This window comes from Nanorana parkeri, unplaced genomic scaffold (genome assembly GCF_000935625.1).
Source record: "Nanorana parkeri isolate BGI_ZX_2015 unplaced genomic scaffold, ASM93562v1 scaffold49, whole genome shotgun sequence".
NCBI classification, from domain to species: Eukaryota; Metazoa; Chordata; class Amphibia; order Anura; family Dicroglossidae; genus Nanorana; species Nanorana parkeri.
Window position 1 is genome coordinate 2,093,343 of NW_017306317.1, and position 18,878 is coordinate 2,112,220.

The 18,878-nt window shown below is 40.1% G+C and overlaps 1 protein-coding gene across 1 annotated transcript in view; it reads right to left on the bottom strand.

Annotated features, from left to right (window-relative positions):
* Nucleotides 1-18,878, bottom strand: part of LOC108802119 (GPI ethanolamine phosphate transferase 1-like) — an 82,250-nt gene that overhangs the window by 6,822 nt on the left and 56,550 nt on the right. Inside the window, exon 10 of the mRNA XM_018574009.1 lies at nucleotides 14,484-14,536. Within this exon, the coding sequence (XP_018429511.1) occupies nucleotides 14,484-14,536 (53 nt within the window). The remainder of the gene's footprint in view (nucleotides 1-14,483; nucleotides 14,537-18,878) is intronic.

Below are 18,878 nucleotides of genomic sequence, written 5' to 3' on the forward strand. Positions count from 1 at the left end.
GGGCAATGTATATAGAGAGCAGGTATCCAGCAGCCAGCGGGCCCCCAGTCTCTGCGCCGGGAGTGTCATCCGACACTCCCAGCACAGAGATGGGGGGCCCGCCAGCCGCCGGATACTGATCTTAACATCTGACAATACAAAATGGGGGGGTGCGACGCACTGAAATGGGGGGGCCTGTCCGCCGGCTGAGATAGTATGGGGCCCACCGGCCGCTGTGAGGAGGAAGCCGCAGAACAAGGAGGCACTGAAGACAGCCCTGCAGGCACAACATGGGGCCTCGGACGGCAGTGAGGACCCAGCAAACAGAAATCACATAGGAAACAGATGAAGACAGAAGACTGGCCAGAAGAGGTGAGGGGGGGGTTTTAAAAATTCTTCGGAAATTAAGTCCTCCAATTGCCCCCCACGCCACCCACATCCAGCACCGCTGCCTGCCGTGGGGGCAATTGGAGGAATTTCCGAAGACAAGCAGACAGATAACCTTGCTCGGCTCACCACTCTTTCTTCCTCAAATTGCTCGGCCAATAGATCAATTGACTGAAACACTTCTTACATGCCTGTATTCCTTTTGCCTCTGACCCAACATTGGGATTTGGCCCATATTGCACCCCTCCCATCTCTAGGGGGGACTGCGCAGGTGCGCGATTCGACTAGACCCGCCCAGACACATATTATACAAACTGATATTCCCTATACCTGAAGAAGCGCCTGTGTGCGCGAAACGTCGTATCAGCTCCTCACTTTCTGTCCTTGTTGATTACAAACCTTAGGGGTGTGGCACCTATCATTCAGACCCAGATCAAAACTATTTTACCCACCTCTATAGCCTGTGCCATTCTGCATTGCTGTAAATATTAGGGTTGCACCGAATCTGCTTCTGTATAGCACAGTACAAGGATTTGTTGTAACTTTCTGGAAAAAAAACTACTGTAACAATTACAACATTCAGGAAAGGTCATTTTTGCAGGATGTACCCCAGTGACATAAATATTGTTAATTGCACCACAAAACTCTTTGAAGCTGGAGCTAAGCTTGTTATCAAAGCAATCTCTGGGAATGGAGCCACCTGAAAGGTCACGGAGATAACTTTGACTTTATTGCCATATACAATTATAATCCAGCCAGTCTTTCAGAGGGACTTAATAACCTTATCCTTTAGAATGCTGGACATCTAAAACCTAAACTATTGAGGCAAATAGGAGGTCAGTTCAATGCATTACAGTAAATGCCTTATAAACTTTTTTATGGAGTCTGAAGAACTGATAAAAACATCGGCTCTAGGTCAAAGGCTATTCAAGCAAGAACTGACATAACAGTAAACTTTCCCTTTCTTTGTAACAAGGGACACCAAATAATCAAGAGGTAGTTCTTGAGATGTGCCTCTTTTTTTGATGATAATTCTTTCATTAATTTTGAGACCAACACAAGTGGATCTTTAGCATTTAATGGAAGTTAAAATATTATAGTGTTAAAAAAGCAGTTCAATTTGCTATCGGTTGTTCGAAGAACCATCTTTCTTTTTAGATTTGTATTTTCTTTATCAAGGCATAACCTTTTCTTTGTGCTGTTAAATATTTTTTAATGGGAGTGCAAGGAAAAAAAATCTTCAATATCCATTAACGTATGCAGAAAGGTTAAACTGTGTTCCAATAAAATAATTAAAGCAATTACTTTTATGTTATGCTAGTTTCTTTCATATTTTAATGGCCAAGTGTACCTATATATTTTAAGGATTTGAAACATTCATTTCTTATGCACTAGTATCATTATTTTCTATGTTCATAGATCAATGATGGCATTCCATGACAATACATTGCTTCAAAATAACTGGAGCAAGGTAAATTTTGTACATAATATGAGGTTGTTGCCCGTGCTCAGCTCACATGGCTTACTCACAAAGTGAGTCTTTAGAAACGGGGTAACAATTGGGGTTGTGCCATGGCTCTTGCCCAGGAAATTGCTTTTGAGCTAACACAGTACACTCTGGGGCTAACACAATACTGGAAAGCACCACGGTTGCGAGCCCAGTGCCCAAAGGCCATATTCCAATGCGAGCCCCACAATCACCCAATACCCCAGTCCTGTTACAGCTTCTACAGCTAGTGCTTAGGAGCTGCTGATTCAGAGAACTGCATACAAAAACCACCTTGGCAGCTTGTATTGAAGAAAAAATCATATTAATTGAAGAAAACGTTAGCTAGCAAAAAGGTTATACTTTTCTCAACAGAACAGAGAAAAGGTGTCCATCCCCCTAGGACATTAGCAAAAAACTAATGCATGCTAGCAATAGGAGGGGTTATAACAGGCGTGTCACTATTTTTTGTTTGCTAGTGTCCAAATCCTCCTGTAGGTGACAGTATAGTCTCTAAATTCCTGGGTCCCTCAAAGAACGAGAAAGAAGGTTTTTTTTGCTACTCTCTATGAAATGCAGCCTGTGCTGGATCCTCATCAGTGTGATTTAAACAGTGTGCTATACGGTTCCTGAATGCAGAAGGTGTTGCACCAATCAAAACTCACCAGCATATGCATATGATGATTTAGATAACTGTGTTTATGTGAATACTGTGGGTCACTGGGGCCAAAGAGGTAAAGATGGCAAGTAGGGAATATTGGAATTGTGTGGCTGAACTGTGGCAGAATCAGATGATCTTTACACAGAACATGTTAAGGAACTGATTAAGGAAGAACTATGGGGTACACCTTTTTTGCATTTTTTGTTTTCTTAAAATACAGGAATACATTTTGCAATGTATTCCTGTAATCAAAAATGTAGGAGCTGCTGCATGTTCATGACAACCTGTGGAGCATAGCAGCTGGGGGCACATTCCATCAGCGTTAACACTTGCATAACCAACCTGCAGTTTGTCTTTTGTTCCCCTCACTCCTCCACACTGCTGTCTCCAGACAATACACATAACACGTCAGCACTAAGACCGGCAGTTCAGCTCCATCCTCGACCTCCTGTTCTCCACTCTGCTGTCTTTATCTCTTCTTCTGCTCCCTGTGTATGTCCCAAGACAGCAGAGAGGAGGAGGGCGAGGACAGAGCTGAACTGATGATTTTAGTGCTGATGTGTTATGTGTAGTGTCTGGAGACAGCAGTATGGAGGAGAGAGGGGACGAAGGACAAACTGCGGGATGGATGTGCCCCGAGCTCCATTCACATGAAAGCGCAGCAGCTCCTACAAGCTGCTGCCACTCAATGGGAGAAGAGGATCCTGACAATATTGTTTGAACTAAGCACAGAGCTTAGTCCTGTTTACAGTATATTACACTGAATTCTTAGCTTGTGGTGCATTTTTGATTACAGGAGTACTATGCAAAATGTACTCCTGTATCATAAAGAAACTAAAAATGCAAAAAAAGGTGTACCCCATAGTTCTCCTTTAATGATAACTGGTGGCTCACTTAGATAAACATTAAACAGGATAGGCAGTTTGCACAAGTGTGTGGGTCACATTATTACTGTTTTTGGATACCTGAAGGTTTGTGCTTGATGGGTTCCTTTAGATCCTTGGTTCTCAACTGGTGGGTCATGACCCAAAAGTGGGTCGCGACCCCGTGTTCAGTGGGTCACTGCGTGCCTTCCACTTTTCTAGGTGAGAGGTTCCTCAGCCTCCCCCTAGTGCAGCACTGTCAGTTCTCATGCTGAGCAGCCATTCAGAATATGCTGCCTGGCGCCGAGTGTCAGCTTGAGGTGGGGTGAGCTGGAGCTATGGCCGGGAGGGAGCTCCATCCATATGTGCATTGCTTACAGCTCCCTCGCGAGTCCTGTAAAGGTCCCTGGACCAGAGTGACATCACATTCTGGCTCCCGGCACCTCTACAGGGCACGCAAGGGAGTTGTACAAGCAATTCTGGTGTGGGAGGTGCATTGCATTGCCATTCATTTGAATGGCATCCCAAACACACCTCCCGCCCACAGTTCAATCGCCCGCACTGGGACACACAGTACCGCAATGCAATGCGTTCCATTGCAGTGCGACTTGGGTCACAGATGGGTCCTGAGGTTACGCAGGTTGAGAACCACTGCTTTAGATGCCCACAGCTGAAAAAAAAAAGGCCACACACTTCACATGCCACTACGGAAGCAATTAAGAAGCTTAATCTCACCACTGTACCACATCCATCATACAGTTCAAACTTGGCACCCTGTAACTGTCATCTTTTTTTCAAATTGAAAGCAGACCTCCTTGGATATCACTACACATCCAGTGAAGAGGTTGAGAATGCTGCCAGGATATGGCTGCGAAGCAGAATGTGGACTTCACAACCCTGACACAATATTTTCTCAAATGTTGTTTATTGTCAAATATTTAACAGGTATCTGTTGATTACGTTTTACTGTCTATGACTTCTTTCTGTGTCTAATTTATTAAAATATCTCCATGTGGTCATAATAGGCACGGAGGCATTACTTTTTAATAAATCAACATAGCTATGTGTTCTAATAATGCTGATATCTGCCATACTAATTCATGTAAAGTGTGAATTGGAATAACAGAGCAACCATTATGTTTGTTTAGATTTATGTTGATTCATAAAAAATATTTCTTCTTTGTTCCAGCTCTTTGCTAGCTTTACAGTTTATTGGCTCCTAAACGATAAAAAAAAGTTTTCAGTATTAGTGCATTTAATGTATTAGTTAAGTAGGGCTCAAAATAAGATATATGTATTAGTATAATGGTTATGATCTGGTATGGATAATTAAGGTCTGTAGGGTATAAAAGGTAAGTGAGCAGTCTTGTCTTTAAAGGATTAAAATAGTGAAATTGCTAGTTGCGCAAATGTTTATCAAGCAGTATTTTAGGATAAAATAGACTAAAATGAAATTTAGTTCACAGAAACAGAATATGATACACAAATTTGGTAAAATATCAAAGATGGGGTCGTGTTGGGTAAATAGATACCAAACATGTCAAGCCTTAAAATTGCACATGTCTGTGAAACCGCAAAAAAAACTACCATACCCAAAATTCCTTATAGGCGATGCTTTAAAAGCTTTAACCACTTATCAATTTAGTGTTAAAAGTGATTGATTGCCCTAGAATTATTGTTTGTTGTTTTGATTTTTTTTCTTCTTTTTTACACTTAAATGTATTGCTATCACATAGGGGGTTAACAAGCCCACTATGTAATAGCAAAGAGTATGTGACAAGTCTTTTTTGTGGAGACATCAGGGGTCTTTTAGACCCCTAATGTCAACTAGGAAACCCAAAGAAGCAGATCAGCTTCTTCCCTGGCTACAGCAGCCGGAGAAATGACACACTGAAACTGAGTGTGATGTAATACACCGCTTCCAGGTTCAGTGATCAGAGGGGAGATCAGCTGCTGCAAGTTTGCTGACCTTCCTCCAATCTAAGTGAACAGACCTGCCAAGCTGGTTCCAGGCCTGCGTGGGGGACAGCGTAGCCTGGGATAGCTGTCGGCAGAATGGGGGTGTACACTCCCCGGTGCCGTACAAGTGAATGGGCGGCTCCATAGCAGCTGTGATCTTGGTATAACTGCTTCAGGATGGTGCCATTTATTTATGTACGGTGGTCCTGAATCAGTTAAATATGGGATAAACAATGATAGATACCAATTGCTTTGGTCAGTTTCAAGTAATTTCACAGAAAAGTGTGGGTTCTCCTTTTTAATGAAAGGGTATCAACAAATTTGTCCACATCTGTATGTAAGGTCAACTGTGCATTTATCTTCTTACCTAGAGTTCAGATTTTACTGAAGCTAATTACTGATGGTTTAACTCATTAAAGAACAATTCCAGGATTTAGAAAAATGTACTATTATTATGGCTATGAGGGTCAACTGATCGTCTCTGCGCCCCCCACTGTCCTCCAGATGTGGTTTTTCCTTTAGCGTCTTCATGTTCAATAGACCTAATATTAGATGTGATCACGTCACGGGTTCTTAGACAACTGGACCCTGGGGAAGAAGGGGCTGGGATGAGTGGCTAAAGCCACTCGCGAGCAAGAAACGGGTGAGTAAATCTTTACTTATGCTCCCTAGATAAAATAAGCACGTAACCCTTGCAGTTTGGGGGTTCATTTAAAAAAATCCCTAAATATTTAGGGTGTAACATGAGCATGATGATAACATGATCGTATTCCCCAACCAACCCCCCACCCTCTCACCACTTACTGAATTGTAGGAAGCTTCTGCCTGTAGACATACCAAATACGTTATTACCCTTTATTCATTGAAGGGTACCAACACATTTGTCCACACCTGCATGTAAGGTCAACTGTGCATTTACCTTCTTGCCTGGAGTTCAGCTTTCAGCTTCAGCGAATTATTGATGGTTTACTGCATTAAAGTTGATTAATTGACTAAAAGTTTTCTTTAACTCTTGGCGCTAATGACTGCCAGATGAACGATCCACTTGCTGTTGCATGCTCAAAGTTATCAACAGTTTATCACAGTTTTTCACACAGACTTCACACAGAGCTGCTCATCCAAGGCTCTGGGGCTTCCACCACGAACATAGAAAACAAAAGGGAACAGAGTGCCATCTCCGTGTGTAAAACCGCTTATTAGGATAAATAAAACAAGGGATAAATGTACTCACAAGCAAATGTTTTCATCAGGCTTTAACAACAAACAAGAGGCCACACTGTCTGTTAACCCAACATGTTATCACCCCGACTATGTAACACGGTAGCCTCCGGTCACATCACCATCCACCGGCCACAGTCAGCCAAGATTGACGCATTTCAGGGGCAAGCCCCCTTCATCAGAATAACCTTCTGTTCCCTTTTGTTTTTTGATTAACTGACTTTTTACAATTTAGTTATTTTTTCTTAAGTGACTTAACATCTTTGTAGTCTTTCATTATACTTGTTTAATTGGCAATATTACTTTTAATATTGAGATGGTAACAAAAAGTAGATGTTAATCCACATGTATGGGGTAACATGAAGCATGGTCATATTCCCCAACCCCTCGCCCTCAAGCCACCTCCAGCCACTCTCCTACCATTTACCTGAATTGCAGGGTGCTTCTTCTTTGTAATTTAAGACATTTGTAATTTATTTTAATTAAGCACAGTTGTGTGGGCAGTGCCACATCATGAATGCACATTCAGAAAGACTGGAGGAGCTTTTAAACTAGAAAGTGGGGGGGAGGGTATAAAAATAAAATTACCTAAACTAAACGTTGATAATTTAATCATAGAATACAGAATCCATCTGCCACCATGGCAGAGCAGCTAGCAGCAGGGAGGAGAAGCCACCACATATGTAGTTCATGCATTACTTTCCACCAGCCTCATAATAGTAATCTATATCATATGCACCTAGGGCTGAGAGTAAGCAGTGCAAGAGCCTATTCAAGGCACCTGTGGCACACATCCATTATGGTTGCAATGCTCTGCAGTCCTGAATGCAAAAATGTAATAAATGCAATTTTTTTATTTTATCATTGTTTGATCATTTATTAATTTGCTCAAAAAAGTAGACAAACCTGAAAGATCTGCGTTCTGTGTCCGACTATGCAAACAACAAAATGTAAAAATGTAGAGGAACAAATAAACGAAAAGCATTTCAAAACAGATTTCAACAGAAACAAGAACTTTCTAGTATATACTGTATATCGAATAATTTACCACATGTGCAAGTTATAGAGCCGCATAAAAGAATCTAGGTCAGATTTAATTTAAATAAATGTTCATATGGAATAGCTGAAATCTGTACAATACCCAGTCAGAGTATGATGCTTTGCAATTATACAATTACATTGCTTGCAACCACTAATCAGTGCAAATTGGATATTTCAGAGAGCTTGTCAGGCTTATTAGTAAATGACCACACTTTTAACAGACTTCACTAATACCTGATGATCTTGTCAGAAATTCAGACCTGTCTTATGTCTTCTGCACATTTCTGTGTTATCTCTTGGAAAGTAATTAGCCCTTTCAGTCCTTATCTTAGGGACTAACCTTTAAGTTGATTAGCAAAATAATTTTTTTAGAAAAAAATGTCAGGGCTGACACCACTCAGTTCACAAAAAATGCTGCGTGTCCAAGCTTGCAACAGAATTCAGGAGCTGAGTGCATTTGTGACAGACCAACAGGTAGATTTCTATACAAATCTAAAGGAAAAGACCAGCTGCATTCCAAAAAAAATAAATGCAGGTGACTTTATTTATCCAGACACCATGAACAGAGACCTCCTCTTCTTATGCAATTCACCCACAAGGCTTGACGTAATCATATTTTTAAAAACTGTTCTGTTACAGGGTCTTTAATATGATAAACATGGGGAAGGTGTATGTATTGCAGAGATGTACTGCACATTTGTTTGTTTTTTGCCCTTACATACTAATCTGGTGTGGTTTAAGTGATACAGAGGTAAAACTATTTATGTAAATACTCTGTTTAAATCTTTATAGTAATGCATAGTGTTTTGTATATCTTTGTTTTTATTTATTATTTTCCAGAACTCAAATATTACATGGACATTTTGTATCTTCAAATGCAGACAGCAGATGGAGGTCTTGGAGGTAACAGAGTGATGAATGATCACTGTGCTGCTGCTCTTTCATTGTCCAGTCAGCAGGCAGGTGGTGTGTCCTTGAAAAAGCTGTGCTGTTGCAGAGCAGGTCAACACCTAGGTGTATTTATAAAACATCTCTGCAAACATCTGACCTTTAGATTTGCAGCGCATTATGGCTACTAGATGGAATAAAGTCTGTGTAACAACAATATTGTTACTTTGTATTTATCAACGATGCTTGAAAACGTACAGTAGCTTGCAAGCATCATTTTACATAGGAGTCACTGCAACTGCTACTAGAGCACAAAGGAAGACCCAGCTGTCAAAATGACAGCTGAGTCTTGCCATAATAGCTGAACGGCCATGGCTTTGTAGAAAGACCAGGGCATATGGAGCACACCAAAGGTACTTTGATTATGTTTTTAGGGAGTGTGTCGTATGTCTAAGGTTTGCCACTGGTAAAGAGTAAATTATGCACATTATGTGTAATATGATGTCGTTCAGATATTGTTTCCATCTTAAAGTGACACTAAACTCAGTAGTTAAACCTTACAAATGCATTCAGGTACCCTAACTATTAACACAAATGTATCTTATTTGTGTATCACTCAGCTGAAGATCCTGAAACCATCTCTGAATTCATGCTGACACTGTCCTTCCTTCAGGAGGGTGGCTACTTTTGTTCTTCATGGTCCCCGTGTATGTTGTAAAGTAGCCATAGCTCCAAGCTCACACCCGTGATGGACTACAATCACAATACAAATTAGTACACAAAATGCAAGTTTGTAGTCCATCATGGGAGCGGGTTTGGAGCAGTGGCTACTTTACAACACATGCAGGGACCATGGGGAACAAAAGTAGCTACCCTCCAGAAGGAAAGACAGTGTCAGCACCAATTCAGAGATGATTTGAGGATCTGCAGCTTAGTGATACACAAATAAGATACATTTCTGTTAATAGGTGCTTAAATGCATTTTTAAGGTTTAACTACTGAATTTAGTGCCACTTAAATTCAACATAAAAAAAAGTAAATTACAGGTTATTCCAAATGAACTGAAAATATTGAATATAAATATTAAAAAAAGGTAGTGTTTTCTCTTTGGATGAACACATACATGGAGTTAAAATGCAGACCCAGACAAAGACTCTGACACGGCGAGCCAGAAAGATGATAGGCTATTAATTTGTAGTAGAATATACTAACGCTGTGACAAAGATAATAGCACCTAAATGTTCACAAGACCCAGTTTCTCCATTTGTTCAGTGAAAGTCATGAGAAAGTTAATGAGCCAGAGTCCTAACACGACAGGATACTATTAGCCTGCATTTAAAGGTTTCATAGGCTGTGGTGATAGGCATTATTAGCCAGTGTTCTGCACATTCATTAACATCTCCCTATATTAGTGTCGGAAAAAGAAAATAAAATTGCACTGATAACATAAAATTGAGGGTTAACAACCAGATGTCCTTACAGAGTAACTGTTTAGGCATTTACCTATAAATAATAAAGATGGGGCAAGAAACGAATTTAAATGATGCAACTAATTTATCATTGCTTAAATACACAGAATATAATACGATGAAGCCCTATAGTGGCATATTTGCCCATACTCCCTTATATTTATTTACAATGTTTTCTCTCAGCCTGTAATGATAAAAAGTAAAATAAACAAAACTATGTGAATGCGCCTCTTAGTGATTTATTAGTTTATCACCCTGAGGTCCCCAAATGTCTTGAATCTGGACTTTGGGCTCTAAAGCCAGATTTCCTGCATTTCTCCTCTTTCCCCACCCATGACGGGATAATCCCGTCATGAAATCGGAAGCGGCTAAATAGACTCCGGGCGGTTAGTCTGTTCAGTTTTGTAGAGCTGGCAGCCGGCTTTACAGCAGAAGCGAATCTGGCGGCTCAGCTGCAGCCAGATAGCTTCTACGATCCAGTAACCGGGACGCCCGCCCCCCCCCGCCGTGTTTCCTGGGCTCCGCTGCCCCTCCTCCGAAACCAGGACTGGCTTGCCCTTACGGGGTTAATGTGTCTCTTCCTATCAGTAATGAGAGGTTTAGAACTTGGGGTTCTCCTGGGATGCTCAAAAGGACAGAAAGAATTGTGTGCAGGTACCTCTCGGATACTAAGATTTTTCAACCCTTTGCCAACCGGTCCAGGCTGTTGTTGCAAAAAAAACATGCTGACGACCGATGATGGTTCTGGTCATGAACAAAAACAACCGATCGGTAATTGCTACCACTGCTTTTCCACTGTTACCCTCTGATCACATCTGAGGCAGATTGGTAACAGCCCCAGTGATTCAGGAGCATCACGATTGCTCCCAAATCACTTTTGATTGGCTGCAGTCAAGGCAGTGTGTTTAAACACCGCCTTAGACTGAGTGATCTTTGCCTATCTTTCTCCTCACTAGTGTGTGAGGAAGAGAAACAGAGATTAATGTTTTAGTCAGTTTGAGGGTTAGGTAGAATTAAAAAAAAGTTTGTTAGTAATGTGTTTGTCTGTAGGTCTAATAGTTTAGTAGGTAGAATGTTATTTTAAAAAAAACCAACAAATTGGCATCTGACTCTGACGGCACTGACAGTGCGCACACAATTTTAAGGCATTGATTGATGGCCCTAGAATTATTGCTCATGCTTCAACGCTCGCGGTGATATTTTTGTTCTACACGCAACCTTATTGTTATCACATAGGGGGCTAAGAAGCTCCCTATGTGATATTAAATGTACAATGACAGATCCTCTTTATGGAGACATCAGGGGTCTTTTAGACCCCTAATGTCACATAGGAACCCCCAAAGAAGCTGATGAAGCAGAGATCTGCTTCACCAGCTCCTCTCCAGCTACAGAAGCCAGAGGAATGACAGCTTAATGCATAAGGGATGTAATACACATCACTCCGGCATTTATGAGCTGAACTCCCTCCGATCTCTGTTCATAGAGCCGCCTTGTCAGTCCTAGGCCCGGCACACAGACAGCATAGCCCGGAATAGGCAGCAGCGAGGGAGCAACAGCATGCAGCAGCACAACATATAATCGATTAGACAGCTCTACAGCCACCTGAACGCTTGTATGTACACAAGCATCGCCAGCTGTTTAAATTACAGCCAGTTTCCCACTTGTGCGCACGAGCGGAAGCGGAGAAAGGACATTTTCAAATGCCCATCCACATCTTGGACGCCATCGTCTGGCCGTCTAGTTGCAATGGTCGGACGAAAGGTGGTTAACCACTTTTGGTGGGTGGACATATATACACGTCCTCCCCCTGAAGTGGTTATACCAAGAACACAGCTGCAGCCGTGTTCTTGGTACAGTAGTAAACAGCCGGCGACGGCTATTCAGGTACAAGCGATCCGCCAGCTGTGCAGCCACCCAATCAGGTACAAGCGATCCGCCAGCCTGGGCAACCGCCCAGGCTACCCTGGCCTCCACTGTCCCCCGGGTGGGCCCAAGATCTGAACAGGTCTCCCCACATCAATCAGAGAGATCAGCAAGCTTCTAGCTGCTGGTCTCTCCTCCAATGACAGGCCCAGGAAGTGATGTGTGTATTACATCACTCCCGGTGTCACTGTTTACATTCTCTGACTCCTAGAGCCAGGAGAAGAAGCTGCTGAAGCAGATTGCTGCTTCATCAGCTTCTGTGGGGTCCCTAGGTGACATTAGGGTCTGAAAGACCCCTGATGTCTCCTTAAAGAGGACCTGTCACATCATATTTGCTATTACATAGGGGGCTATGTTAGCCTATGTGATAGCAATAAAATTAAGTGTAAAAAACTTAAAACATTTAAGTAGCATATATAAAAAAAAATACTAAAAAATGCTAAAAAAGTTTTAAAGTCCCCCGCCCCCACATACAAGCACACACAAATACAAGCACACATCGGGCACATATTGCCGTGAACGCCAGAGTGAGAGCAAAAATTTCTATGGCCATCAATCACTGTTAACACTAAACTGATGAGCAGTAAAAGCTTTTTAAGTTTCACCTATTAGAAATTTGGGGTATTGTAGTTTTTTTGCGCTTTCACGGGCGCATGCAATTTTAGGGCATGTTTAGCATCTTTTTACCCAACGTGACCCCATCTCTTATATATTTTACCAAACAATTGGGTATTATATTCTGTTTCTGTGCACTAAATTTCATTTTAGTATATTTTATCCTGAAAAATACTGTTTTGATAAACCAGCAAATAAAGCGCAAATACAGTGCAACATAAAACATTGCAACTAGCATTTTTTTATTCCACGGGGCCTCTGCTTTCAAAAAACATAATTGTTGGGTGTTTTAAGCTGTTTTCTAGCCGAAAAGTCAGATTTTATCGTGTGTTAAAATAGTAAAAAATTGCTCTGGAGAGCAAGTAGTTAAAGCAATTTTCTATTTAAAATTTCAGATTTTAGCATGTATGTGCAAAGTGTTAAAACAGCAATGGTCCTTAACGTACAACATGCCCAAAACAGTCCTGTCATAAAGGGGTTAATCCATTATTTCACCTTTGATATGTTTGTATTTATACACAAAAAGAAGTCCGGTCACCAACTATGATGCAACAAAACATATAAAAGGTTAGAACTATTTTTTGTAAAATTATTTGTTACTATGCTGTGTGAATGGGAACAGAAAACATATAGGGGGGTTTTCGCAAACTTGACTGCAAAAGTGGAAATGCACTTTTTTTTTTCAAATAAATTTTTATTGAGATTTACATGGTAACAACAGGGGTACATACAGATGTCTAAAACCCACAGACGGGTCGTTATGATGCGTCAACCGTGGAAATGCACTTTAGGCGCTTCTCAAATCCCCAGTGGTACTTAGTAAGACTTTAAATACAGAGTGCAGGTATAGCTGTGCATTGTTAGACTGAATTAGGCTTTAATTCTAATTTCAATACTAAAACAATCTCTGTTTTAAACTTCACCTGTAGGTCTAAAATTTTTTATATATAAGATGAACTAGAGCCCAACTCTAGCGTTCTACCAGGTTCGATATAGCAAGGCATAGGGGTGAAATCTTAATTTTTGTAAGTAGTATTTCTCACTTTTTCCCCGTATCACCATATCAGCTGCTACCAAATGGATAACAATGCATATTTTTGCTAAATGCTGTGACGCACTACTATGGCATACACCAAGACTATTCCCACCATATAAGAAACTTAAAAAGTATATTAGCCTTTAAAAAAAAAGCATTTTTACTGACAGTGTACATGCTGTACTTATGAAACCTATATGGCAATAAAAACATTTGTTACAGCCACGATTTGACATAAGGGAGCTCTGGCCTTTACACTACATGCATTCACAATGTTGAGATACAGTATGTGACAAATCATAAACCACTTCTTTTGAGGAATGGGACTCTGGTCCCTAAGGTTATAGTTTTTGTTAGAGTTCAATATACCACTACTGTTCAAACCTTTTGTACCTTTAAACTTTTGTACACTTTCCTATAAGCAACAGATAGTTCATGTGTCCTTATATCAACAAAGATTGCTCCAGCAACCTACAATACTGTTTTGATGACGTTTGAAACTTCCAGTTAACATTTTGCATGAGATAGCATTCTCTGTATCACTGCAGATGTAACCCTTGTGATTGTACGGTATGTAACGTATACTTGGCTGTATGTGTACACCTTTTCTTAAATAAAAAATGAGTGGAATAAAAAACATTTGTTACAGTTGCAGAGGGGATCATTTACGTAACAGAATAAGCAAACAAGACAGAAAAAATCCATTTGCAAAAATAGTAAGTACTGAAACAATATTACCGTATATACTCGAGTATAAGCCGAGATTTTCAGCCCATTTTTTTGGGTGAAAAGTGCCCCCCTTGGCTTATACTCGAGTCAGCGCCAGCGCGTCTTCTTACTTACCTCGCCTAGCGTCGCGTCACTGCTGCTCGGTGTGCGGCATCCAGAGCTGTGAGAATACAGAATTGTTGTTATGTTTCCATTTTCTCTATTCACGTAAAATACTTTTAAAATGTACCTTGTTCCAATGTCCAGCCAGCTCCCATAGTCTTTAACCAGGAAGAAAAAATGCTGAAAAAGAGAACAAAACAAAACATAAAGATTTTCAGAACACATGGAGAGGCTGAATTACTAACGGCATTGAGAATGTTCACTCAAGAAGGGGTGAAGACTGAATTATCCAGTAATGTGAATAGATAATTCTTGTTTTTTTATTTGATCAGCACATGATTACATAATTGAAGTGCATCTCCACTCTTTTTTAATGAATATTTTCAACTCAGCTAGTAATACAGCTTCATAGTTTTACCACTGTCCACCTGTGTACAACAGCATCATGTTAGGTCCAAACAGAATAGGGAATCTGGTGTTTACAGGTGACATTTATAGTTATCTATGGATCTGTTCCAGGTACCTGTTAACCCCTTCATGACTGAGGCCTTTTTTCATTTTTTGTACCCATGTTATATTCCACATTTTAGGCCTAAAAATTACTTAAAACCCCCCAACATTATATATTTTCTGAATGCCAAGACCCTATAGAATAAACAGAAAAAGCCACAGACACTGGATATTGTCTGCATTTTCCTTATATATTCTTTTTTTTTCTCAGCGGGTATAAGATTTTTGAAATGATCAGGTTTTTTTTGAGTGTCAATGTTTTATGTATAATTAGTAGGGATGCACCGATACTTTTCGAGTACCAATGCCGATACTTGGCATTTTCATGAGAACTACCAGGGTTGCAGCGGTTGCAGCTGGAACCTGGCTCTGGCGCTCCACCTTTGTCCTGAAATCATTAGTCTGTATTGTTTTAGAAAAACTGTCACATGACAATAAACAAAAATGTATCATCAGTACTTGTACAAGTATCAGTACTCGTACTTGCAATCCCTTTATTTATATTTATAAAAACAAAATCTATACATTAACACAGAGATGTACAAATCCCCAGGGCTCCGTGTGCTCCTTAAAAATGACAGCTGCCTCCTAACTTTTGAATTGCTCTCTAGTCTAGTCTTGGAGCTCGAAAAGTATTGTGACTTGTACTTGTACCGAGGACTGTACTTGGTATCGGTGCATCCCTAGTAATTAGTATACTGCACTTAAAAAGAGGAATCACTTGAATGAGTAGCTACATGGGTTACAGAGGTAAAGAAAAAGTAGAAGTGGATTGATACTGCACAATACAAAGTGGGCATGAGCGACATTATGCAGGTCGGATGAAGCTGCCTAATTGATTATCTGTTAAATGTCCATAGACTTGGGTTATTTAGTTGCATATGGATGTCAAAAAGGCAACTTCAAAAGATGGAGTGGTGGTTACAATTAAAACATTAAAAGTTATAAAATACTACTCTGTCAACTAAACATTCAATAACAGCTACAATGGGAAGTACATCAGATCAGTGCACTTTTCCTCTGATTTTGTAACCAAAGGGTAAATAGAAGCTGATACCTCTAGAGAGAAGAAAATGGTCTCTTCTGCCAGGCTTGTCTGTGGCCATTGCAGTGTTTACTAGCTGCGGCACACATAGTTCTCATTAGAATCAGGCACAAGTGTTGAACAAAATACAGGGTCTGGGCAGAGTGCCCTTATTCTGGAAGCACAAATCCCATCTTTAGGTGATGTGCCCAATTCTAATGGAAGGCATGAACAACAAAACATAACAAAACAAAGTACCAACCTCTACCAGGCATGCCAGTGGAAGCCTCTTTATCATTAAAGAGACACCTGCTTCCATTTACTTTTTGGCTGCAGAGACTAGGAAGGTGCATACCCATTTTTTATTTAAATCTTTGACTACCAAGAAGTTGGTGGTATAATTCTAGGGCCATCATTTACAATTAACTCTAAACTGATAAGCTCTAAAGGTTTTTAATGAACAGCCTATGGACAATTTTGTGGTATTGTTAATCACCACTTCTTAGGGGCATGCAATTTTGAGGCTTGATATATATGGTACCTTGTTACTCGGAAAAGTCTTATCTTATAGTTGACAAAAAAAATTGAGATTATATTGTGTTTGTGTGCAATTTTTAATCTACAGACCTCTGCTTTTGGAAAAATACACTGCCTGGCCAAAAAAGTCACCACCTGGATTTAGTTATGGTATAATCTGGGGTTGCTTCAGTTGGTCAGGTCTAGGTTCAGCAGTGTTATGTCCCCCCCCAAAAAAAGCCAGCTGCCTATCTGAATATACTGAGTGACCAGGTTTTTCCATAAATAGATTTCTTCTTCTCTTTTGGCACAGGCATATTCCAAGATGACAATGCCAGGAATTATTGGGCTCAAATTGTGAAAAAGTAGTTCAGGGAGCATGAGACATAATTTTCACATATGGATTGTCCATCACAAAGTCCAGACCCCATTGAGAATCTTTGGGATGTGCTGGAGACCTACGGTCTGACTCTCCCATCATCACTACAAGAAAAATGAATTTAAGTCTGGATGGAACTTAATGATGAGACATTCCATAAGCTTATCAAAATGATGCCATGGTGAATGCATAACATAATCAAAGCTAAAGGCAATCCAACTAAATACTGGAATGTGTTACTTTTTTTTGGGCTAGGCAGAGTATATTGTTTTGGAGATTTTAAATAATTTTCAGGTCAGAATTGCTTATGTTTGCTTATGCTTGCCGCCTTTACCTTCGTAACATCTCCAAAATACGCCCCTTCTTCACCAATGAAACCGCAAAACTACTCATACACTCCCTTGTTATCTCTCGTCTTGACTATTGCAACTCCCTCCTCATTGGCCTTCCACTACACAGGCTATCCCCCCTTCAGTCTATCATGAATGCAGCTGCTAGACTCATTCACCTGACCAACCGCTTAGAGTATGCATCCCCCCTCTGTCAATTCCTCCACTGGCTTCCACTTGCCCAGAGGATAAAATTCAAAATATTAACAGACCTTGTCTCCAAATATCACCCTTACCGTCCACTCCACTCTTCCCAAGACCTCCTGCTTTCCAGCTCCCTCGTCAACTCCTCCCATACTCGCCTCCAGGACTTCTCTAGAGTCTCTCCCATCCTCTGGAACTCTTGACCCCAACCTGTCCGTCTATCTCCCACCTTGACTGCATTTAGGCGATCCATAAAGACTCATCTCTTCAGGGAAGTCTATCCCGCCTCAACCTAACCACTGAACCATCACATTCTCAAACAATTCTTCCCCACACAGCTACCTCCTCATGTATCACTTCCCCCTCCTCTTTTAGATTGTAAGCCACAGGGGCAAGGCCCTCCTTACCATCTTGTCTTGAATTGTATTGTGATTGTAATGTCTTCCTTATATTGTAAAGCGCTGCACAAACTGTTGGCGCTATATAAATACTATGTAATAATAATATGTTACTATGTATGTGAAACCTTAAAATGAATTGTGCAGGAGCTAAAGAGTTAAAAGTGCACTTGTCTTTTAGGAAGTTGATAAATGAATAATGAAGTAAAGAAGTCAGATTCTTTGTTTAATTTTTCCAGTGAATAAAAATAGAGGAATCCGGCTGCTTTGGCAACAGCTTCACTTTTGCTCCAATTCTCTTTACTGTGTTTTTTCATTTTTATTGTATTATGTTAGAAGTAACAAGAGAACGATCAACAAAAGTTCACATTAATTTTTAAGAAAACGTGGCAATGTTATAAACGCTATCCTGCTCCGCTTCCTAAGCTAAATGCATAATATTTAATACTTACTATGAAAGTATTTTCAGTTCTAACACGCTATTTACCACATGTAGTTTTTTGCCCCAAAACATACATGAATGGTTTCAGTGTTACATGTATTAATAAAAAAAATGAGGCTTGAAGCACAAGTGATGTGCAAAATATAAATAATGTATAAACAGTGTGGAAAACTGAAAATAAGTATGTTGCAATGTGGTTTTCTGAAAAATGAATAATTAGATATACACACTGAGCATTTCAATTTCTCCTTAGTAGAAGAATCTATTAATAAATCATCAGTTTGGCCGGCTGCACCTAATCCCTCACGTCCTGTTTTTAGTGAATTTTGAATCCAGACTTAGCTTTGCTCAGGTAGCTTACATTTTATATGTATAGCATCATGTGTCTGTGGGCTCAAAAGTCCCATGTATTCAATAATAAGCAGTAAACCTATTTTGTACATTCCATACTAATTGAGAAAACATGCTCTACTGCTTATATTTTTTTGCAAAAATAATCTATTAACATATTCTACATGGTAAAGTTCAGTTTATATGTACTAGAGGAAATGTGACTACCCTTTTACCAGGATACATAAATTGATAATTGTGTAAGCCATGGTTTAAGTGAATCTTTTTAAAAAAAAACTAATATTACATTGTTTACCATGTTTTAATGTTACACCCATATTTACAGTGTAACATAAAACATGGTCACATTGGCACCCCCTCTCCCCATGT